Raw genomic sequence first — 25,691 nt, forward strand, 5'->3', positions numbered from 1 at the left:
ACATGGTTAGATCTCCGACACCTCCTCGTCGCTGAATCGGTCTGTCTTTATGCAAGAAGATCCGACGTTCGATGCAGCATCTGATCATCGCAACGAACTTCAGGAAGTTTAGTTCAGCCTACATGTGGAGGGAACACCGGCATTGACCGTCATTGATCGCTCAGGGATGTTGTTGTGTGCATGATATTAATGCCTCCTCCTCCTGTAGCTACAACACTACCTGTTGCATCAAGGGGGGGTGGACGGTGTACACGTGTTGAGAGTACAAGGGTCTCTCTCTGTAAACTAAACTTCAACACCGCGCACACCAGTCGCACACATGAGTTGTGATCTGGTGTTGTAGCCACAACTCGATCCTCCTCTCTGTTTTCCTTTAGTTATATATGTGTATCAGAGTATTATAACCTATTTAATTAGCTAGATTTTTTTTAATTAGCTGCCAAAGATGTCGTGCCTGTTACTAGGAGTAATACGAAGGTGAGTGTATCTTAATTTATAGACTATATACTGTATACATGTTTATTATGTAATTATGTTGTATCTCTGGAAGGGGTGTGTACATTGCATCTATTATAGTCTACTCAGTACATGGTGTACTGTAGCCTACTCTTCTGGATATTTGAATTGCTCTTGCTGAATCTTGCATCGTTTCAGAAACTTTCAGTCAGTCAGTGTGATGTGATCACATTTCTACCAGTCAGTGTCGCTGAATAGGCGATATTGTTGTTGGAGTGACAATGGCAGTCTCAGTGCAACTGTAAGGTCTAAACGCACAGATTATTTGGCTACACTATTAGATAGGACAAATATTTTAACAGTACAATGGCTATGCAGATAAGCTACCTTTGACCAGATATTTCAAGATTAATTAATATGACCATTGGCACTATTCCTAAATACATATTCTATTCATAATATGTGTTTAGTACACAGTTATTAAGGGTACACTACTACACACCTATCCTTTCTTTTCCACATTGGCAATATTTGATTAATTGGCTATATCAATACATTAATTTAGTAGGTGTGGGATAGATTATGTCGTGATCCCCGCCCAAGAAGGGGTCGTAACATACCCAGTTGGGATTTTCTCAGCTGTTAACATAACTGTCAACATATTCTGAGAACAGGAGCAGAGCTGCCAATGACACTGACACAGCACAACACAACAGCCTATACCACCAACCACTCTCAGAGTTGTATGTGTCAAAATGTTGCTTGTCCTAATTATGTCCAAATCTCCACATTTCCTGTTCTTCACTACTCTCTTCCTTAGGTTGTGTATCACACAGGGACTGAGGAGTACTGTACATACTGTGAGCACTCCGCAGCATTGTGTGTGTGGGTGCTTATGCTTGCCATAGGGGAATGCATGTCAGTCATTTGACCATTTCACAGAGAATGCATGAGACGACTACTTTATATTTATGCTTAGATAATGGTGCTCGCTGAAAATAACTTAGTGACATGGTCGTACACGTACAATATAGATTTGATTTAAGAGGATTACAGATCAGAAAGTCTATTATTAATTTATTGTATTTGTGCTCGAGCCATTTTTTACTTGGGCACAAGGACTTTTCCGATTATAACTTATAATGGGTCCTAACATGTCCCATGTGTGTCATTGCTCCTAAAGAGCATCCCATGTACCCCCCCCCCCCCCCCCTGTACTCACCACAGGCATGGCATGTCTAGGCCCCGATGTAAGTCACAGTATAGGCTATATGCAAGATGTGCATGCGATGTACAGTAAGTCCCTATACCTACGTGCTGTTATAGCTTGCTTCATGTGTGTAGGGTCGACTATGCCCTGTGAAACTATTGACCGACGTGGAGTGTGGGTGTGTGTGCTTGTGGAGCATGTGGATTGGCCTGCTGAGTCAGAGGTGTGTTTGATTGTACTGGGGGAAAAGGAACAGCGCTCTGCACTACCCGGAGCCAAGCGACAGCAGGGGAGGGGGTTATGAGAACTGATACATTCCCATGGTTTATCTCCTCTCTCGCCATGCATCCATCCACTCAGGTGCTCCGTTCTCGATAAGATCCCCAGTCTGCAGTGTACTCATGTGTCTTGTTCAAAATCCCATACATACTGTATGTCCTCCCTCTCTTCAGGGGAATAGGACAGTTATAACCACACTCTATTCAAAATTATATATGGTATATGGAGTATATGGTTTTAAAAATTATTAAAAGAATTGCTGATCTATAAGTTAAACGCTGTGTCGCACTGAGACGCATCATGAGCTTATAGCTTGTCTCTATTCTATTCTTGAATTTCTTTGGGGTGAGATTTTAGATTTTAGATCTCTAATGACATGTCCAAAAATAGGGATGTCAGTTTGAAAGTGGTTAAAACAATGCAGTGTGCTGCCGCACAAAGGTTTGCTCAGTGTTTTAGCACAGAGCAAGCTTTTACAGGCCTCCATAAATTAGGAGCTTCGCCACTACGCTAAATGGAACCATGTTTAACTTGTGCATGTGCAATGGTTCAACAGATTCGGGGGATGGTGCGAGGCCGTGGAGAGATGAGCTGAACAGGATGGGGGAGGGAGAGAAAAAAAGAGAGGGAGAGAGGAGCGAAAGAATGAGCGGAGCCCTTGGGCATCAAAGGTCATCAGGGGAAGATGAGGTCTCTGAAGAATTGCATAATAGAATGAGGAACAGAGGAGCTACTCTCCGCACACTTGTTTGTTTCCTATTTGGGTCCATTTGTCGCACCAGGCAGTACTCAGGCTCTACTCCTGTAGACAAGCAAGGACAGTTTTGTGTTTATTGATTCACTCTTGAAAGCTGACCTTATCTGATTTCACTTTCTAATCAGATTAGAGCTTTAACTCTGAGCACTGTACACATGGTTATGGTGATTTGTAATGTGATCGAACACACAGGGGCCATGCTTGGTTCATTCTCTTTGGTGATAACGAGGAGGGGCTAGTTATCTTTGAGCAAAGGCATATTGATCTATTTGTGGTGGAAGTATCCTCATTTTGAATTGTGACATGTACAATCAAATGATGTGTCTTTGGATTTGTTGGTTAATACTTAAACCCTATCTGCCACAGTTGACCGAAGCCCCACAGGGGTCTTTCCAAGCCCATTCCTTTCCCCCCTTGTCTACGCCAAATCTCTTTGCAGAAAATAGCAGAACTACAAGCTCTCAATGCATCGCATTGCAATGTGTCATGGGCTTGTAGATCTTATGGTGCCTATAATGAAATGGCAATGTTTTGATTTGTGCTGGTCGAATGGTTATATTCACCCTGATGAATATCCTACATGGATTGAATCATAATGTTTTGTTTAATTAAGAAGTCTGAACAACAACAATTCGGCAACAATTCTGTGTGCAGGTTACTTCAAAATATGTGAAATAAAGAAAAATAGATAGATAGTTCTTAATGCAGCACCCACTGTCTATGTGCGTATCGTTAAACCTTCACTATAATGAAGACATGCCCAACGTAGGGATACCAGGGTTAATGTGTGGTAAAGGAACAGGTTAAAGTTCCATGTTCTATAGTAGTCTGAACCTTGAGGTTGGGCAGTTGTTCTTGGCATCTCGCCCTCTCTCCCCCCCTTCAAGTTACAAGTTATCTTCTCACTGTGGTCTTATAGGCTTGGCTATGCACGTAGCCTTTGTACTTGCTCGCTGACCAAAATGTGTGTGCATGCATGTGTCCACTCCATGCACATGCACATGATGTACAATGAATGACACCCTCAGTGCTGCCAATTGGGAGCTGTGTGCACTGTGCAGGCGGTTTTCAGAGCAACTGTCTCACTCTCTTTCAACCGACCGCTCAAGTAGAAAAGTGTGATTTGTGTTGCTGGTCGTAATGAACCACCAACTTCTACGTGAAGTGCAGTGTGACTGAAATACGGACCCCAATGTAAACAAGCCATAGTGCTTTCTTGTATATACATCCTATTAGTATACCTTGTATCTGTACTGTACTGTACTGTACTGTACTGTACTGTACTGTACTGTACTGTACTGTACTGTACTGTACTGTGCTTTTCATATGCAAAGTTCTAATAAAGTATTCAATCAATCAATCAAATTATAAAGAAAATTACTTGGAATGCACAATTTATCGGTCATCATATCAGTATCAGCAATTATTAAAATAATATATAGATTTGAGCAGATATTTTATTTTATAATATTTATGTTTGAATGTGAAGTTGAAAAAGCTTTTTTGTGATGATCAAGGCTGCTGAATTGTCCAGAAATCAGCACATCTCCTACAAATGACAGTATTACTATACTGCTGCCTATATGTTTACTATTGTGTGGAAGTGAAAGTTGATGAAGATTCCATCTGAGGTTACCAGTAGCAGAGTGACCCCACCACGCACACACATTTTTGTATCACTATACCTCAACTTACAGTAGCTATAACCCTAAACCCTTGTCCTAAGCCTAAAACGTACCAGCAAAGTGTCCTCCGTTGATGTTATTTTACTCATCTTGCTCTCCTTGTGAGTACATTAAGGTTCTCACAGAGATAGCAGTACATGTATTGTATGCATGTGTGTATCAAAAAAGCACCTTGGTTAAAGCAAGACCCGATGGCGGAAGCTTGTGATTAGCTGAACCAGAGGTAGGGAGCGCTCCGCTGCGTTCACTTGGACTGCGCGGAGGTCCCGAAAGTCAGGGGGACGAAGTTTTAATATGCTGGCCCCCTGGATTACAACTCGAACGGCGCTGAGTCAGCTCAAGCGGACTTCGCAAAGCTCGACATGGCGACTCGCTCGATTTAGCTCGCTCGGCGGTGTCTCACGTGGATCAAGTCCGCTTGAGACAGCGTGCCTCCGTCGTCTCCACCAAAAACAAGCGCTCCTTTACAAGAACCGGCCTTAACCGAGGTGATTTTTGCACGCACGCAGGCACACACACACACACACACACACACACACACACACACACACACACACACACACACACACACACACACACACACACACACACACACACACACACACACACACACACACAGTATTTCATGTTAAGCCAGTCATCACTCTGCACCGGTGCCTTTTGTTACAGCAGCAGACTATTGGAAGGCAGAGAAAGGGATCACACACACAGGGCTTCTGTTTTAAACAGCGTGCGCAGTTGAAACCCTCTTCAGTGGCTTGGCGTTGTAAATACCATGCGCTGTTAACAAACAATAGGCGCTGGCCATCTCCTCTGTCATTATGTGAGTGAGCTTATTGCTGAGGTCTCAGGTCACCGTCGACCCCAGGGTAAACGCAGGGCAACGGCAGGCATGTCGCTCACTGTCCCTGCTGTCACATGAACGCCCCGCCCCGTAGTTACAGCTTTGGACTTCCAAAAATTCATGGGGCGTTGACTGGCATTTTGTTTTGTCTTTTGGTTACTTCTGTGAGGTTATGAATAATGAATAAAGTGGTGAGAAATGTATTCGGGGGGGGGGCGGGGGGGGGGGGGGGGGGTGTAGATAACCCCATATCTCCTCCACTATACTGTGGGCTCTGTGTTGCAACTCTAGTCCCGGTATATACCGAAAGTGTGTCATACCTGTTTCAGTATCCAGTTCAGCTTCCCAATTGCTACACCTGATTGGTGGGGCAGCATATTGAAACAGGAAACAAACAGGTTATGCATGTGGGGGAACATTTTATCCATCTCAGTTTCAATCCCTGCTGAGTGGTGGCCCGTCCAACCCTTAGGAGTCGCTGCATGCACCTTTCCAGGGGCACTGGCACAGATAGCTGAGTGGTTGAGGCCTGGGCAGGAAATGTACCCCTGTGCCACCTGGATTACTAGCCAGATATAAGTTATCAACTTGTTTGCAAAAGAGTAGTCTCGCTGCTCGCATAGCCAGACAACTATTCCACAATCTCTGAATGCTATGCGAGTCTGGAACTACACATCTGAGTAACGGGAGTTGGCATTTCCATGCTTAGATGATTTTTATCAGAGCTTCCGTTCTCTAGACTGTATGACGGAACCATTTGAAAACTGAGGGAGGCATCAGTCTGGGCACACAAGACAAGCAAAAGAGAAAATATTCTGAATATGAAATAAATGTTGTAGCTCATATAGGTAAGAAACCCTTCATTTACAATCTACTTGTACGGTAGATTGGCTCTTATGTGCAAAGAGATTTGCTGTAAAGAGAAACAGGAAGCAGACTTGGTATTATTCCCTGGGGGACGCCCTACTTATTATAACTCTATGGGGACGCCACACCCGGTCAACGAAGTATAGGGTTTTCACTTTCAGTTGTTAAAATCAGATTAGAAATGCTAACACTGTTATGATAAAGAATCCCTTGATAGGAAATAAATCTGACAAGAATAACTAGTCCTCAGATGATTATGGTTTATCCCTCCAGTCGGCGTTATTGGAAATGACACCCGAGCTCCAGGCGGAGCCGCTCGATTGTCCACGACACTGCAAGCGGCGCGCAGGCCAGCGGACCTTGGAGCGGGCCAGGGCCGGCCGCGCGAGTTACGAAGCCGTGGTGAATGCAATCGTTATATTCCACGATAAACGCCCTGTCCAAGCGACTACAATGGAGCGCTCCCTAGCTCCGCTTCAGCCAATCAAAAGCTTCGGTGGGCGGGGTTTCCCTGGAGCTCGGGTGTCATTTCCAATAACGCCTCCAGTCGTCCTAAATTAGTTGTAAAGCAGTTCCAGTCTGTCTGCACAGATACTGTCTGAGCTTAGTCGTTTATCCCGTTCAACCTCATTCACCTTATCGCAGGCTTGTCAATGCTCCTGGATTTCCCAGGAGTCTCCTGGATTTTGACCCCATCGAATTGTGTTCGATGGAAGTCGAACTCCAGTCCCCATTGTGCTGGACAGATACTTTATGGCAGGGGTCTTCAACAGGGGGCCGAGACCCCTAGGGGGTCCTTAGAGTTACTACAGGGGATCCTCCAAATCTTACTTTTTTTCTTTTTTCATATTAACCAATTGAACCCTAGCGTCCATATTGTGAGAACATTAGCCAAAAATAGCAGATCTGCAAGCTCACAACGCCTCGCACTGCGAGGCATTGTGAGCTTGCAGATCGGCAGATCGGCTATTTTCGGCAAAGACGTTTTCGGCAAAGACGTTTGGTGTAGAGGGGAAAAAGAGCAGACCAATTACAGAGTGAAAGGTCAAGTTTATTAAAGGGGAAGACCACCCATTTTCAATATTGAACTATGTCATTAATATACCTTAGAGGAGTTGTGTGGAAATAGAAAAAAAGTTCCCCCCCTTCTGACTGTGTTGCCTAGAACTGGAGGATTGATTTTGGGGTTTGTATTGTAAAGTACAACTTGATGACATCACACCGCTGTACTTTACAATACAAACCCCAAAATCAATCCTCCAGTTCTAGGCAACACAGAAGGTAGGGGGACCTTTTTTCTATTTCCACCCAACTCCTCTAAGTTATATTAATGACATAGTTCAATATTGAAAATGGGTGGTCTTCCCCTTTAAGTTCAAGTGGTTAAATATCTGAAAACACACTGACATGAATCCAAAATACACTGATGATTGTGCTGTCAAATGATGAAACTAACTATGAAATCTGAAATCTATGAAAAGGTTGTGTTCCCTGCTTCATCTCTCTCTCAACTAAGGGGTCCTTGGCCTGAAAACGTTGAAGACCCCTTTATGGTTATTGTAGTTTAAAGCCCAGTCCACCAATGATTCTCAAAGCAACTAGTTGCAACTTGCAACTACTTGCAACCATTCACATCCTCTTGCAACAGTATTCCCAAACTGCTCTGACCTGCAACGGGTCAACTCAGAGCTCAGACCGCTTCAATTTCTTGCAACTGGTTGCAAGATGCTACTAGTTTTGTTGTGTTAAGTATCGGGCATCTGATATATATAGCAGCTAAGGCCAATACATCATTCTGATATTTTATCTTCTGTTCCCATGCTACTTTGATTGTTAGGTTGCATGAATTATATGTAATACATAATGTTGACGAAATAATTGATGACCATAATCCCAGATGTATTGCTGTACTTAATTAATTGAACTACACCCAATGTTGGTACCCAACTGCAGACAAAGAAAAATACTCCTCCTCTGCACCTTCTTTCTTCATCTGTGATTTAGGATTATTCACAAACCCAGGACAAAGTTTTATACCTGCTGATTTCCTCAGAGTGTGTATAGCCGTTGCCCACAATGAGAACACACCATTCTTCTAACCCTGTGGTTCTCAGTGGGGTCCAGGGACCCTCAAGAGTCCTTGAATGAGGGGGTTCCAATCCAAATAGACACATATGGGTCCATTTGTACACCCTCAGAGTTAAAAAATACAATAGTCCCCACTCATTGGGTTTTTTAGAATAATCCCCAGCACTCCTTGGGGTGTTTTTTGTCACATTATGTATAAGTAGCCTATATCAGGGGTTCCCAAACTTTTTTGTCTCAGGGCACCCCATAAATATGTTTTTACTCCGAGGCACCACTACATTATAATTTTCACTCCCAGCACCTTATAGCATACCTTGTATGTCCAAAACCGTTCGTTTTGTATTTATCATCTATAAAATGTACTAAACTAGTGAAAACAGCCGATCTTGTGTGCTTGTAGATCGGCTGTTTTCAGTAGTTTTGTGCGACAGTCTTGTATGATGAAGCAGGGCTTTGCTTTACCAAAACACGTACACATTTGAAACTTGGAGATACGAGGTTTCTGCCTGACAGTGACAATATTTTAGTGATTATGTTGCGAGGAAAACGTTGAGATAATAGCCATTTTGGTTAGAACTGACTGAAAATAACTTTGTACTTCAAGTTTAAAATTATACAAAATATTTTTTTTAAGTGTCCAAATGAATTCCAAATATTATCAAATGATCTTGCGGCACCCCTGGACTGCCGTCGCGGCACCCAAGGGTGCCCCGTCACCCACTTTGAAAACCCCTGGCCTATATATACACATAGGTGAAATTCGTCCTCTGCATTTAACCCATCGTTAACAACCAGGAGCAGTGAGCAGCCATTGGATTCTACGGCGCTCAGGGAGCAATTAGGGGTTAAGAGTCTTGCTCAGGGACACACCTCGGCATTACTGGCCTGGCCTGGCATCGTACTTGGGACAACCAGGGGCTCTGACTCCCCAGGCGGGCTCACAAACCACTCAGCTGTGGCCGCCCCAAAGTCTATTGGGGTACTTGAAATTAAAAGGTTTGAAAACCACTGTTCTAAACAATCGACCCTTTTCTCTTCTCTTCCAGGCGGGGTGGTGTTGGGGCCAGCATCGGGGTTCGGTCCCTGGCCTCCATCCCCTCTCTGCCCCCTGCTGTTGCTGAGTTTGTCAAGGGGGCGGTGGACGAGTGCAAGCCCGCCGGTGTGCACGTGGTGACGGGGACGCCGGAGGAAGCGGCAAACATCCTGGCTGGCCTGGAGAAGGAAGGGATGGTCAAGAGGCTGCCCAAATATGAGAACTGGTAAATACTGTAATTAATCAGAATCAAGTTTATATTTGCGCTGTACATTTGTATTACAGTTTCTCTCCCTACTAAGCCGTCTTCTCTTTTTACAACATGATTTATAAAGCACCACAAAAAATAATAATAACAAAAGAAAAATTATATAAAATCTTCTGGGGCATTCACAATACACTCTAGTATCAATCACGATAAACTCAATTCTACTTTCACCCTGTGCTTTGCGAGACTCTCACCAGCCACCTATCTCCATGCACATGCATCTATTAGTACCTGTTAAGGACACAGACATCAATCGACCTCTCTGTCACGCTCTCACATCGTGAACACAGAGATGACTGCGGCGTGCCAGACGCTTGCTGTCATAAAACATAGATAAGAAGGAATAATTCATAAAGTGTATTATTAAATGAACTTTCATCCCAGAGAGGATTATAGATGTATTTACTGTAGCTATCATTATTGGTGATCTTTATTGTCGGGACATATTTACCTCAGTTTATGGCCGTGGTTAACTTGTAGATTAATGAAAGTCCTCTTTCTGGGACACTCCTGTGTTACAGTAGCAATGCAGATGCTGTTCCGAAGCTGTCACACCTGACAATTACTTTTAGACCGCATACTCACACTGCAGGTTGTCAACCACAACAAGGAATCGCATTAGACCACGTCTGTCCAAAGGACATCTATCTGCTGCGTCCTCCTTCTCCCCCATGTGTTTACAAATTCATCAACCCACAATGTAGAGCCAGGGAATGTGCCGGCAAAATAAAACCAGCGGCAGGACACACACAATCCTGCAATAAACCAGATAAATAGAGCTTATATATTTTAGCAAGCTATGATGTCTACATGCAGAGGAAAACGTCTCTCTCTCTCTTTCTCTCTCTCTCTCTGTGCGCCCTGTGCGTAAAATTATGCACAGGGCGCAGAGAGAGAGCGAAAGAGAGAGAGAGAGAGAGAGAGAGAGAGAGAGAGAGAGAGAGAGAGAGAGACTCACAATATATATTATTGCGACCGTAGGTCGCATTTACTACCATTTACTACTGTCTGTCTGTCTGTCTGTCTGTCTGTCTGTCTGTCTCTCCGTCCGTCCGTCACACGTCACACGTCACACTTTTGCCCTGCTCATATCTCCACAACCGTTGCCCCCATCCATGCCAAATTTTGCACACACACTCCTTACCTGCCAAACTACAACCTCCAAGGACCCCTGGAGCTTCAGGGACCCCCAGGTCCCTGGGGGACCCCCAGGTGTAAAAAATGACCAAATGTGCAAAAATGACCAAATGACCACCCCAACGGGGCTGCTCACGGGGAATTCCTGGGGACCACCCACTCCTGTGCTCCAGAACGGATGCAAAAGTGGTGGCGCCCCCAGTGGAGGACCCCCTCCACTGCAGCTCACATAAAATGCCGTAACTCGGGCTAGGAGCGTCCGGGAGAGCCGGGGCCGGTACCTATTCGTCCGCCAAGGCAACGCGGAGACCCCACCCCTCATTTCTCACATGGCCCTCTTCTAGCGCCACCTTCAGGCCGATTTTTAAAACACATTTTTGGACACTGCTCCTACAGTTTTTGCCCTAAAATCACGCAAATCGCTACACAGTATGTCTACACTCATCCCATCAACATGAATCTGTCCCATATAGCGCCACCTTCAGGCCGATTTTTTAAAACACATTTTTGGACACTGCTCCTACAGATTTTGCCCTAAAATCACGAAAATCACTACACAGCATGTCTACACTCATGTCATCAACATGGATCAGGAAGATTTTGGAAAAACAAATTTTTGCCCTATTTGTGGAGATAAGCGACCTACGGTCGCTTATCTCCCGATTAGGGAGTCTTACTGGTATTATAACCTATAGCCTACCTATAATATAATATTATGTCCCTTGACTCCTGTGGCAATATAAACACTGTCCCTCTATCTGTGAGCAACTCCTCCTCACACATAAACAGCGGTACTATGCGGGAGGGAGCAGCCGGTCAGAAATGAAATCATTGAGGGGACGGGACTGGCGGTAAATAGAGCTGTAAAATCTAGAAAGGTCATCCATATAAATAAGGGCTAATGAGGGCAATAGCTGATATAGAGCAGGGATACTCAAATAGCTGACCCTGTGGGCTACATTAAAGAAATGGCAAATGGTCAGTTAATAAAATGACAACATTAATGATACTTGATAACTTCTGTCTTTCATTGGTGCCTTATATTGTCGATCTGAACAATTGACACTGTTTTTAAACATAGTGCTAATGAATTTGCATTAGATGGTAAAATGAAAGTGAAAGCATCTGTCCATTTTGGGTTAAAGTGCCGGTTCTCTGTATCGACTTTTCGGGCTTGCTGAGGCTCACCTTTTCTGCTGCTCTGAGTGGGTTCAGGCAGGTGAGTCCCATCATGTGACTTGGCGTTCCGCTCCATGGTTCTGCTGCGTTAAATGAGTGCACTCATTTTGCCTTCCTGGATGATTATTCATGCTATAGTAATGTAATTCAAGATAAGATAATAACTTTTTTCGTTTTTTAAAGGTTTTTATTGATTGATCGATCGACGTGGCCTGAGTTTGAGTATCACTAAGAGCTAAACAACATAGTGAAGTTATGCTTGTAAATAAGGACTAACAGACTAAAATGACATATCCATATACAGTACAATACAGAAGTCATCCATATAAATAAGAGCTAGTAGTAGTCGTAGTTGTAGTCTCCACGGGTGTCTCTATGCCTGCTGTCCTGATTCTTAATGGTCCCTCCTTGTTGACAGCTGGCTGGCCCGCACAGACCCCAAAGACGTGGCCCGAGTGGAGAGCAAGACGGTGATCGTGACCAAGAACCAGCGGGACACCGTCCCCATCCCCAGTGGAGGAGTGAAAAGCCAGCTGGGCAGCTGGATGAGCGAGAGCGACTGGCAGAAGGCCAGAGCTGACCGCTTCCCTGGCTGTATGGCAGGTGGGGGGGATTACACATACTGTACAGCCTTAATGTTGTTTTTCCATAATCACCTCAACTGAGTTGGGTATCAAGTGTCTCTTTTTCTGTTTGTGACTCACTGGCTGTTCAGTCGATAAGGTGTTAACACTCGTAAAAGTCCCGGAAGAACACAGCCAACAGGTGTCATGCAGTCTTATAATAGCAATATTATGCAGTAAAAACCAATACTGCTCTTGGGCAATTTAAACTTTTCAAATATTCAGCTGTTTGATAATGATTATGGAGATCCGAGACTCATAGAGGTTGTAATGTACATAGTAGGAGAAGGGTTAATTATACATAGGTGAGGCCAGCTGTCAGGCTTTTCTTTTTTTATAGAAAAAAAAAAACAAGAAAAAACGTATTAAACTTAAACCTCATAAGAAAAAAAAGGTGAACGTTAGGTGATGTGTGCTTTAGGATTCCAATATTTCCCCTCTATTTTCTCTTTCGGTATCACAATGACAATCAGGGTCAACACTTATATTTATATATTTTCACCATTTGCCGGGACCACCAGTGGTCCTTGAGGGGGTTCCAGGTGGTGCCCAGCCAAATGATGGAGCGCTGGTAACCAAATGGACCCTTATATATCTTTAACTCTTGAGAGCTTTTTACCCTCTCAAGAGTTAAATCATTTTTAAACATCTGCATTACTTAATTTACAACAAGACACAATAATTAGAGAATTTATATTTTTTATTTTATTTTGGTCAACATTAGCCTGTTATCTCTCTTATGGTACCACATCAATACAGCATGGAATCACGGACAAAATCCTATCCAACGACAACAAAATCTTCTACGTTTTGGGTCTGAGAGGATAAAGCTCATCAAATGGTGGTCTACGGCTCAAATGCTCAATAAATAATGTACCTATGAATTGGCATATGAAAAAGATTGAAAACCACTAATGACCCTCTGCTCTTTACCCTGTCTCCAGGTCGGACCATGTACGTCATCCCCTTCAGCATGGGTCCTGTAGGCTCTACACTATCTAAATATGGTGTCCAGGTGAGAGCTGCCCTCATCACTTTGCATTAATGTTGTGACCCCCAAATAGCCATATCTTCTAGCTGTGGCTGCCTAATTGTGAAATTGCTTAAAAAAATAACAACACCTGAAAATAGTAATGTTTGCTGTTTTCAAAACATTTTGAACATTTTTGAAAATGTGTGGAAATCTTTGAAAAACGCTGACGATAATGACATGCCTAAGATAGAGACACCGGGTTGAACGTGGATAAACTTGCACAATAATCCATAACACTGTGAATTGTTTTTGAATTGAAAATGTTAAATGATCATTTCTAACTTACTCCTCTGCCACATGTACAATGTATACTTTACATCTATGCGTGTTCCTAGTTAAAGGGGCACTCCACCACTTTTCAACCTATGTTCATATAATTGGTCCTCACTCAAAAATAGCTTTTCTTTTCTTTTTTTTCTTTTCTTTTTTTCTCAGAGGAGGGCTGTGGGCAGGTCAGAAACCCATCGTCTTGTGACATCATCGATCCAGCTTATAGAAACTGCAGGCTTTCTATTCCTGAAAAGTTGCAATTTTAAACTGGAAGCCATTGTTCTCGCGATAATAAAAATCTAAATATTTTTTTCAAAAATATTGATTACATTTTTTTTTGGAAAATGATGATGTCACAAGACGATGGATTCTGAACTTCCCACAGCTCTCCTAGGAGACTTGGACTGAGTAGAAAAAAATTGTGATATTTTATCATGAACATTAGTGAGGACCTATTATATGAAGACAGGTTGAAAAGTGGTGAACTACTCCTTTAAGGGGAGATTTTAATTTGCTTGATTCAATGTTCAGATATGTGATATTCATGTTATCAGACACACACCCTCACCCTTCCTATACAAACCCATTGTAATGTCAAACTCCATTTTAACCATGATAGATTCATCAAAAACACGCGTCTTTTTTCTGGTGACTCATACTACTCTCCTTATACGTGAGCTGGCCGTGTTTTTTCGATAACATTTTTCATTTATTTTTAAAATGTATTTTATTGTATTAATTTTTTTCTCATTTTCCCAAAAGAATTATTAAAAATAAATGAAAAAAGTTATCGAAAAAAACACGGCCAGCTCACATATTAGGAGTGTAGAGTCACCAGAAAAATGGACGGGTGTTTTTGATGAATCTATCATGATTAATATGGAGTTTGAAGTTATGGGTTTGTATAGGAATGGGCCCTGGATGGGGAGTGTCTGATAAAATGAATATCACATATCTAAATGATTGAATCAAGCAAATTAAAATCTGTCCAGGGTGTTCACAAAATGAGTAGACGATAAAATTACCAAACTTTCTTTTCTTTTTTACGTTTGTGGAATATCCCTTTAAGTGGTTAAATAAATGGAAAGTAATAGATATTTGTGGCTCTAAAGTAGTGTTCTTCTCCTGGTAGGTGACAGACTCTCCGTACGTGGTGGCCAGTATGGGCATCATGACGCGCATGGGTACTCCCGTCCTCAACAAACTGGCTGAAGGAGAGGAGTTTGTCCGTTGCCAGCACTCCCTTGGAAGCCCCCTGCCACTCAAAGGTATCACTCAGCCTGTCACAATTATTACATCATGGCCTGGTCACAATTATTTGAGACAATCGCAATCATTTTGCATAATCGTCAGAATCGTTTCCCATTCATCTGTAGACTAGAAATTCATCTGTTCATATTTTTTGTACGCCTACAAAGCCCAAAACTCGTCCAGATGCGAAGACTGGTGGCTGACCTTTTAGACAGTTTAGTTTGGCTATAGAATATTATTTCTTTTGATTATTGGTACCGGTCATTGTCATTTATTTCTGTGTATATTTAAGTTATTTGTCATATCTGCCCTGGTAAATGGTGCATTTATATAGTACCTTTATCCAAGGCGCTATATGAATCGACATTAACTCTGGGGGGGCCTGGGATCGAACTGGGAAACCTTCCAGTTCCCAAGCGGCCGCTCTACCTCCAGAGCCACTGCCGCCCTGTGCAATTTTTGTTTACAAAGACTAACCCATACAAGGTTTTATATTAGGTCCCCTCCTCTTCAGTGAAACTAGCTGGTCTGCAAGCTCACAATGCGTCACAGCACTCGTAGTTCGTCTATTTGTGCCTAAGGCTCGCCCCCAGAATAAGAATGCTAAGGTTCAGGTGGTTAATGACAGACTTCTCTCTCTCTCTCTCTCTCTCTCTCTCTCTCTCTCTCTCTGTCTCTCTCTCTCTCTCTCTCTCTCTCTCTCTCTCTCTCTCTCTCTCTCTCTCTCTCTCCTCCTCCTCCTCCCCAGCTCCCCTGGTCAACTCTTGGCCCTGTAACCCAGAGAAGGTGCTCATCTCCCATCTGCCAGACACCAGGCAGATCGTGTCCTTCGGCAGTGGCTATGGAGGAAACTCTCTCTTGGGGAAGAAGTGCTTTGCTCTCCGCATCGCCTCCCGCATCGCCAGGGATGAGGGCTGGCTGGCTGAGCACATGCTGGTGAGAATGAGTTTGACGGAGAGGAGAGGTTCACTGTGTGGATATTTCTGTGGTTTTCATTTTCAGAATTTAATCTGTTTCATGGACATGTATTAGCTCTTATGCATTCATCTAAAATACCTATTTTACTACCACTCCCCCTCCCTCCATGTTGGAATGATGTCAGAAATGTTTACAATGAATACATGATTTTAACTACAAATGAAAGACCAATTGTGCAGGATGTTGCATGCAATTATTGTACATTACTGCAGAATGAACAACGATTCTGTACTTTTTATGTCAGTTCTGATTACAGAGCATTTTGTATTTTGATAATATCAACAGATACAGGTGAGATTAGTGTATTACTGGGGAGGTCTGGTAATGTAATTTGTGATTATTACAGGGCGCACTCTCCCATCAGAGTAATAGCTACTGGACAAAAAATTCAGCAATCAATTTCCTACATTTACTGTAAAGCTTAAAATAAATACCGGTTACTAGAAAATGTGCTCAGTAAAACACAGGCCTCTGGGCAAGGTATCAGTTTGTAAGGTGTTGCAAAGCTTGTGGTGTCACGTCCCCTTCTGGCGAATATAAATTCTCTAACTATGTGAATAGTTAGTCAGCCCTGGTGGTCCCATTATCTCTTCAGAAGTTATGAGCATTTTTGTGGCCGGCTGTCTGCGACCTTTTGTCCAGTGTGTGAAAAGTTCATCAGTTATTCCTTGGCCTCAGACCATCCTTTCGACCAAATGTTTTGCAATTCCCTTTATTACTGCTCAAGATATCCTGCTAATGTGGCTGGAGAGAGAGGGGCGTAAACATTTCCTCCTTGGCTGAGGTAATAAATAGCCAAAGTGAAGTGAAACGTCCCTCAGTCATGTTTTGGTCTGATGAGATAAGATTTCAGTGCATCTGGGTGTCGTGGAGGTAGTGTAAAGCACTCACCCACAGACTCCGGTTTGGCCGGATGTTCCAGCAAACAAGCTGGAAGCTGACAGGGGATTGTGTCCTTGTCACTGTTCTAGCGACATCTGCTGGTTGGTTGAGGCGCCTGTTCTGTTTGGAGTGAATATGTAGATGGCATGAATATACTTGTGCATTATTACACTCAGAGCAGGCATGTGGTTGTCTACACACTCCGCAGACCTAGAGTTGGGCATGGGTGGTGTATATATATAGGAATTGGCTAGCTCTGCCTCTGTACAGACGGGGTTGTAGATGTATTCTGTCTAGTTTTCAACTAATACCATAGTGTTGTTTTGGACCACACACCTATTACAACTCACCACCATATATCTCTCTCTGCTCTCTTTTCCTCACTTGCCCTCTCTGATCTTTTGCTCTTTCTTGCACAACCTCCCCTCTCACCTTAACTTCATTTCCTCTCATTCTCTTCCCACCGCCACCTCGTCCTCTCTCAGATCCTAGGCATCACCAACCCTCAGGGAGTGAAGCGCTACGTAGCAGCGGCCTTCCCCAGCGCCTGTGGTAAGACCAACCTGGCCATGATGAAACCCTCCCTACCGGGCTGGAAGGTCGAGTGCGTGGGAGACGACATCGCATGGATGAAGTTCGACAGCCAGGGTGAGAGGCCAGAGGAACACATGTTGTATGATCACAAGCATGAACATAAACACACACATGCTGGTCGCGTCAAATACATTTACATAATCATGGCAGAGTCCATTATTGGTGACATGCCCCTGTCCAATTCATATTGTGTATATCACAGTAAAATAGTGTTTGACACCTGTTTATAATGGTCTTTGTTAGTTTGAACTTTGAAGTCTATTAAGTTCATTATGCATAATATGCCTAATACCTTCTTTCACTGAAGTGCAGGATTGCTCATTTGGAAAGACTCATTTCATACTGTTCCATACAGTGGCCCATTAACCCATTCAATCCAGGAAAGCATCTGTCATGTTTGATTTTAGCTACATAGCAACATACGTTTTTCAGATAACTGGATTCAGAAGGCATTTTTGAGAATCGGCCTCAGGTCTAAATGCGTCTCTCTTTATGGCCATTGGTTTCCTTTCTCCAGGAAAACTGAGGGCCATCAACCCAGAGAACGGTTTCTTCGGCGTCGCCCCGGGAACCTCCGACAAGACCAACCCGTACGCCATGGCCACCATCCAGAAAAACACAGTGTTCACCAACGTTGGCGAGACCAGTGACGGAGGGGTGTGGTGGGAGGGTCTGGACCTCCCCAGCGGTGGAGTCACCCTCACAGACTGGCATGGCAAATCATGGAAGCCAGGTAAACTTAGGCTCTAGAGATTGTAGACTGTATTCTGTATTATGAACCCTGATGCTCAATAGGCCAGTGATTCTCAAACCTTTTCCATTAAGGGCCCCTACATTATTTGGCCGTGGATCCCCATCCAAAAGATGTTTTACCAACATGTTGTTAAAAGTTTCATAATTGTTCCACACCTTTTTCAAAGGAGTCCCTGGAACGCACTATGAGAATCCCTGCTCTAAGCTGCATTCCCACTGGGCACGATAAATATACATATAAAAATAACTAGGCCTATATCTTTCAATATTGTATTTTTGTATATAGTTGGTGTGAACACTGCCACCCTTCTTATAGTTAGAGTTATATTGCTCAGTGTTTGCTTACGGCTGAGGTATTTGCTCACTTTGCCGCTTTGACATGTTGCTTGACAAAATGTTTTATATTATTAACTGAAGCTTTCAGTATTCAGTGTTGAAAATGTCACATATTAGCTGAGCAACAGAGTTTTCCATCAAAGAATAAACAAAGCCTTCATTTCCTATGGTTTACCACAGGCAGCTCTACCTCATGTGCCCACCCCAACTCCCGGTTTTGCACCCCGGCCTCCCAGTGCCCCATCATCGACCCCCTGTGGGAAAGCGAAGAAGGTGTTCCCATCGACGCCATCATCTTTGGTGGCAGGAGACCAGAAGGTGAATTGAGAATTATTTTTGTGTGGAACAAACTTTGTGTGGAAATGTGGGGAAATCTTTTGAGATTTTTGAAAATTACTTATATACTTGTGAGTAGCTATGATGGAATATCATACAAACCTGCAAGAAGAGCACTCAACCGTGTATTGCCCACATGCTATGGAAAATCTTGATCTAAAAGCTCTGCTTCACTGTTAAGTTCATTTCAGTTCACTTAAACAACTGCACGACCGCAGTCGGTAGAATATGCTTTCGGTACAGCATGGTGGGTAAGCTCAGTGCAATGACAACACCAGCGAGGTCAAACATGGACTGACATCAGTATTCGCCGTCACAAGACAGAGTTCACATATTGACAAATGTGACCTGGTCCTGGTGTCCAGAGTCCTCGCCGCAGTGGGAAAGAAATGGGTTGTTTTTCCCCTCAGATTTACTGATTCTGTTCTAGAGAGTAAATGTTGTAACACAACTATAACAACACGAGCTGTGACTGAATGACACAGTGAAGATGTATGATATATGTATAGCTAACACATTTATCTTCCAGGAGTCCCTCTGGTGTACGAGACATTTAACTGGCGTCACGGCGTGTTTGTCGGTGCAGCCATGAGGTCGGAGTCCACAGCAGCTGCTGAGCACAAAGGTACACACTAACACACACTTACGTCATGTTCAAATGACTATTAGCAGGGTTTGATTTGCAAACAAAAACAGAAGGAGACATTTTCCTAACCACTTAAGCCCTATACAGGGATTTTTTCCGTTTCCCTTTTTTCTCCCCTTTTCTCCCCCAATTTAGTCATTATGCCAATGAATCCCCCCCCTCCCTCCCTCAAGCACGTGTGTTGCCACCTACTAGCTCACCAGCCAGTGAGGCGTGATTATGAATTCCACATCAGTTCTAGGATAGATCCATCTCAGTGTCTTGATTGGCTCCCTGGCAGGTATAGTTTTACTGAGGTTAGGGTTAGAGTTAAGGTTAGGTTTAGGCATAGTTGCAAAAACGACAACTGTCAATCAAATCGACTTCTGGCCAATCACAGCAGGGTTTGCCTAGAACTGATGTGGGATCCATAATAATGTGCCAGTGAGGAGCCCCCACTGGGAGGACGTAGAGCCTCAGTCCTACTCCTCCTCCCGCAAAAACACACCGCCCCAGCCCATATGAGTACGTGTATTGACAAATATCACCCTCACCCGGAACACAGGCCAATTAGAGAGGCTCGACAAAGTTGGAACCCCCAGCCTCCGTGGTGGTGGGCAGGCACTGTAGGCACCACCAGGGCACCTACTTATATACTTCTTCATACGACAAATAGCAAAAAATAGTAGAGCAAGCTCACAATGCTTCACACCATGAAATGTATTGTAGATCTGCTGTTTTAGCTATTTTTCACAGTTTCCTTCTGGTGACATACATTGTGTCTAGATCGGATATTCAGAGCTGTCAGACAATTTTGTACACTCTGGATATTTTGCTTAAGAGTCTGAAATGATGATCTTGATTCATCTGTGTTATTCACACATCTTATTAATGGGGTACAGTTAGGCCTGGAATGTTTTCCAGGCCACTTGTCTTTTGGTGTTGTCCATTTCTTGAAGGCACAAAGGCCAAATGCCAGGGCAGGAAGGCCATCAAATAAAACACCATTGAATCCATTGAAAGAATGAATTGAATTTAAAGATGATTTTAAATGTAATATATTGTCGTTGTCGGGTGGAACTGGAAACCTTCCTTCCTGTCCAAAACCTTCCTTTTTTTGTTATTATTTTAAAAACAAAGTTTTTGCACCAAACAAAGTTACTGGATTGGTTTAAAGATGGAGACTCGGAAAGACACTGGTGTCTACATACTGTATTAACAAGTAAGAGACAGAGGAGGAAAGTGGTAAAGTCAGTTGAGGCATTAAGGCCACTGTGGCCTCAGGGCATGTCATCTTTCTGAGGGGCACAAGGCCAAACGGAGGGGCAATGAGTCTGGCAGCCATGGCCTTCGTGGCCTCCCTGAAATACCTGCCCTGCTGTATTCACTGCCTGAATAGAGTGAATTGCAATAAGCTAAACATGAAGAAATAAATTAAAGGCAACTAGAAAGGTGCAATTCTGGGGAAATTGCAAGTGAATTCTGTCTTATCGTTTATACTATATATTGTGATGTCATGTGAAGCATGACAACAGTGGCAACAGTGTGTGAAACATGACCAAAAGCTTCACTTTTCTGTCGTGCAAAAGTTAACAAATTCTCGTACCGGGGAACAATAGTGTGTTGCCTATAGCAACCACACTAACAAAATACATCTATTTGTGTAATGTGATATGTCTCCTTTCATAAGCATTTGTTGTATCATAAGGGTATGTTCTATATGTTATTTATTTAGTATAACACAGGCTTGTTTCTTTTCCATCCAGGCAAGTCGATCATGCACGACCCCTTCGCCATGCGCCCGTTCTTCGGCTACAACTTCGGCGACTACCTGGCCCACTGGCTGAGCATGGAGCACCGCAAGGCGCCCACCCAGCTGCCCAAGATCTTCCACGTCAACTGGTTCCGGAAGGACCCGGCCTCGGGCTCTTTCCTCTGGCCCGGCTTCGGCGACAACGCCCGCGTGCTGGAGTGGATCTTCAAGCGCTGCGGGGCCCAGAGCGAGGACGAGGCGGCCAAGAAGAGCATGATCGGCTGGCTGCCACAAGAGGGCGCCATCGACACGTCGGGCCTGGGTGGCAAGGTGGATATGGGTGCCCTGTTCGACCTGCCCAAGCCCTTCTGGCAGAAAGAGACCCAGGAGCTGAGGGCGTACTTCACCCAGCAGGTGGGAGCCGACCTGCCCGCGCCGGTGGAGGCTGAGCTCAAGGCACTGGAGGACAGGGTGCGGGATTAGAAGAACCTGAACCGAGCGTCAGGGTCTAGTGGGGTCATTAATGATGCAGGGTTAAGCAAGTAGGAAGTACAAACGCAACCACTGATAGATAGAAAGGCCAGATTCTACTGCTGATGCAATGTTAAAGGGATAGTTCTCCCAAAAAAAAGCTTTTACTTTTACTCACCCCATGGAGACTTGAACTCGTTTTGTAGCACTCCTAAGCCAATAATTTGATGACCAACAGTGGTTCCCTATGGAGGCCTGCTTTGTTCCCTATGGAGACACAAAAAGAGCCTGCTTTGATCCCTATGGAGACACATGGAGTGTCCTCAAATTATTGGCTTAGGAATGCGACAAAAAATAAAAAATATCCATGAATTCAAGTCTCCATGTGGTGAGTAAAAGATTTTTTTGGGGGGGGTGAACTATAATCCTTCCAGGACTAAAGCATAAATTATGCTTCGTTGCACAACGGTGTCTCTTGACAAAAATAACTGTTTTTCGATTGAAAATCTGTTCTTTTTGGCGAGCAACAGCACCGCATGATGAAGCCTAAGTTAAACTTAAGATGTCTTTTTATCAGTATAAGTAATTCATATCCATATACAACATTTTTGTCACTTCACATAAGACAGTTCTAAGACAGTAGCAAAGTCCTCTGATCTGGATTGCTCTGACTTATCTAATGTGTTTGACAGACGCCAGGAAGGCTGAACGGGTAGGGTGGGTGAATCTGGAATGAAGACATCACTTTGCATTGATACTGCAATACTGCAGGAATAGATCTAGGTGGCGTTTCGGGGGGTAGTAGGGAAGGAATGAATGAACGAACTGTTCAAAACCCACAGAGCTGTTGCACCAAACAGATTTCAAGATGAATTTCAAGATTTATATTAAGCTAAATGATAATTATCCAACATGATTCCTGTCTTATTCCTTGCTGCAATGCAGACTGAATGCAGAACTCTATATTATACTATGGTCAGTGATAATAACAGCACGACCTGTCACCTGGCATGATGACTAAGGGGATTAAAGCACAATCAATGTAGTCCAATAGTGCCTTACGGACCTTTATTCAGTCTCTAGGCTCCTAATGTTTACAAGATTCACCCCAAAGTCTTCTCAGCCAAGTTCTGTTGTTTTCATATTTTAACCTGTCGATAGATTCTTTAATAATAATTAAAGCTCCAGACAGTTCTGTGAACATTCATTTGATGGGAGTCTTCTGAAGTGCTCGTTGTTTCACGATGAATTCAGCTTGGTCAACTTAATACTGTAAGAACATTTTATCAGTGTTCTGTTGTGGAAATACACTAAAAAATATTTTAGATGAATCCCATCGTTGTTGATGGTCATGTAATTATTATTTTTTTTGCCACTTTTTATATTGACCTCTGATATAAACACATGATTTCTGGTAAAGTTTACATGAGTCATAGGTAAAATGTTGGACCAATAAGGCAGACTGACATTAGCGCAGATAATGTGAATGTCGAGATTTTTATTACAGTGCAATGAATAAATAACCTCCAATTGAGACAGTGTTGGGTCTTAATACATATTAAGGTTTGAATTAATACAAACAGGCACGCACGCGCACACACACACACACACACACACACACACACACACACACACACACACTTTGAGATATATTTATTATACATTTTATGTTATGCTTGTAGATCAGCTATTTTAAATATTTTAAAATGTTTTTCAAAATAGTAAAAAAAAAATGCAAAAGAGTTTAAGGATAAGGGGTGAGGCATGAACGAAAATAGAGCTGTTAATCTCTCGCTCTCTCTCTTTACTATAGGGCATAGCAGTGAGCATGGTTTACTGGTGCCACTAAAAAATCGGGAATTCATATTTCCCATAGAGATTTACAAGAATATTTATAATAATATTTTAAACCTAGAATCAAGCCATCCAGGATCCTAGAGATCCATGACCATAAAACCGTATTGGTTCTGTGTGTTCTTTTTTTCACAGAATCAAAGGTTTTATGGTCATGATTCACCAGGATCCTGGATGGTTTGATTCTAGGCTTAAAATAACTTACATAAATATATTTGTAAATTTCTATATGAAAAATGAATCGCAGATTTTTTTTGGTCGCCACATAATGTTGGAAATGAAATTAATTACATTTTAATTTACAACTCAACAGAAAATAAAATGAAATATATTACGGTAGATTTTTAAAACCTCTGAGTTAAATGAACACTCAGGATGTTACTGTGCAGCTGGGTGTGTGTCCCAACAGTTGTTACAAACGGACTCCTGTGGGACAGGTTGGGTTTGAAGTTCCATTTCCTCTTTTTCTCAAACAACTAAATGGTTCAGAAATTCAAACCGTTGCGAGGCGTTGTGAGCTTGCATGCAGATTGTCTATTTCCACCATTTTAAAAAACAAATCAGAAAATCGTAAAAAAAAAAAATCAACGTGGAAACGATTATGATTATTCAAAACAATTGCAATTGAGATTATATGTAACAATTGTGACAGGCCTGGTTGTGCCACCGGAGCAGACTGTAGGGGTGTTCAGGGATGTTGACACCTGCTGACTGCAATTTCCTTTCCACTGTTTTGTGACTCATTGGCTGATAGGCCGCTAGATCTCTGCTTTAACTCAGTGGTTCTCAACCCTTTTAGGCTGCGACCCCCAAAATAATCACATTTTTACTGGGGATCCCCCTCATCCTGACGAGCACTAAGAGTCGAGGCATTACATATTCTATAACAAGGTCCTATTGTGAAAATAGCAAATCTACAGTAGATCGTCTATTTTCACAATTTCTGCCTCTAATATTTGACAATTTGGCCAATGTTTAATTTGGCCTTAAATTGTCACTTTAGAAATGTGAAGATACCCTCTGTACACTTAAACGTTATATTGTTTTGTTTACTGTTGAGTGAGAAAACAATGTTGCACACTAAGTTAATCAACTGGGGACCCCCCCCAAATAATTTGGGGACCCCCCTGGGGGTCCCGACCCACAGGTTGAGAACCACTGCTCTAAGTCACTATCTCAAAACAGTAGTGTTGAGAGAGACCTGGAGAAGGCCGGCTTATTGTGGTATTATTCCTGGAATATTCTGCTTCTGGCACGAGGCATCAAACTGTTGAAAAACACCATAAACACCATACAACTGACAGAATATGTCCCCTGAAAGGTAATAAATGTTTTTCACAGTATATTGACCTCTGATATAAACACAACATTCTGGTACACAACTCATGTGTAAAATGTTGGACCAATACAGGCACCTGCATGCACACATAGACCACAAAGGGGGCGTGAGCCCATGCCCTTTTATCCATCTGTAAAAAAGTGCCCTCTACAGACCATGAATGCAGTTTTTACTATGGTGAAAGAAATGCAAATGCCCTCTTTCCATGGCATACCTGAAGGCATCATTGAAGAGAATTGCCTTATCCAAACTCTCCCTCTCTGCCCTCTCCGTGTAGAAATCCATGCTGGACACCACATCTCCAATATTGACTTGATTATCCTTAGTTCAGTGTGGTATCAAGGGTTGAAAATAGCCGATCTCCAAGCTGTGACGCGTTGTGAGCTTGTTGGTCTGCCATTTCCGAAAAGGCCCTTTTAGAAATGTCAGCCCCTGCCTCTTTAACATTCTCTGCACGTCCCTGGACCAATAAGGCAGACTGAACAGAGATAACGTGGAGGTCGAGATATTTTATTACAGTTCAATGAATAAATAACCTCCAATTCAGACACAGTGTTGGTTGGTTCTTCATAATTCAGGTTTGAAATAATACAAATAGATGGATATAGGTTCCAAAATATATCAAATTATATATTATTATTATAATATATTATTATATAGAAAATGTGTACATGCTGTACATAAACACAAGCGATTTCAAAGCATGAAAGCAAATGTAAAACAACTGAACAATTCATGAAACAAAACAATTCAAAACAACGAAACAAAAGAAAACATCAACCAACAATAT

At 42.8% G+C, this 25,691-nt stretch overlaps 1 protein-coding gene across 1 annotated transcript; it reads left to right on the forward strand.

Annotated features, from left to right (window-relative positions):
* Positions 1-115: 115 nt before the first annotated feature.
* Positions 116-23,242, forward strand: pck2 (phosphoenolpyruvate carboxykinase 2 (mitochondrial)). The gene is made up of 11 exons (XM_080751479.1): positions 116-477; positions 9,233-9,445; positions 12,222-12,406; positions 13,371-13,441; positions 14,862-14,997; positions 15,729-15,916; positions 17,326-17,488; positions 17,952-18,167; positions 18,704-18,841; positions 19,389-19,484; positions 21,251-23,242. The coding sequence occupies exons 1-11, from the start codon at positions 446-448 to the stop codon at positions 21,718-21,720; spliced, it is 1,908 nt and encodes a 635-aa protein (XP_080607605.1). The 5' UTR covers positions 116-445; the 3' UTR covers positions 21,721-23,242.
* Positions 23,243-25,691: the final 2,449 nt, after the last annotated feature.

The sequence above is a fragment of the Nannobrachium achirus genome, assembly GCF_963921795.1.
Source record: "Nannobrachium achirus genome assembly, chromosome: 21".
Taxonomy (NCBI): Eukaryota; Metazoa; Chordata; class Actinopteri; order Myctophiformes; family Myctophidae; genus Nannobrachium; species Nannobrachium achirus.

Coding starts and splice junctions, on each gene's coding strand:
- pck2 (XM_080751479.1), top strand. CDS start 446: ATGTCGTGCCTGTTACTAGGAGTAATACGAAG. Junction 478..9,232: donor TTACTAGGAGTAATACGAAG/GTGAGTGTATCT, acceptor CTTCTCTTCCAG/GCGGGGTGGTGTTGGGGCCA. Junction 19,485..21,250: donor AGCAGCTGCTGAGCACAAAG/GTACACACTAAC, acceptor TTTTCCATCCAG/GCAAGTCGATCATGCACGAC.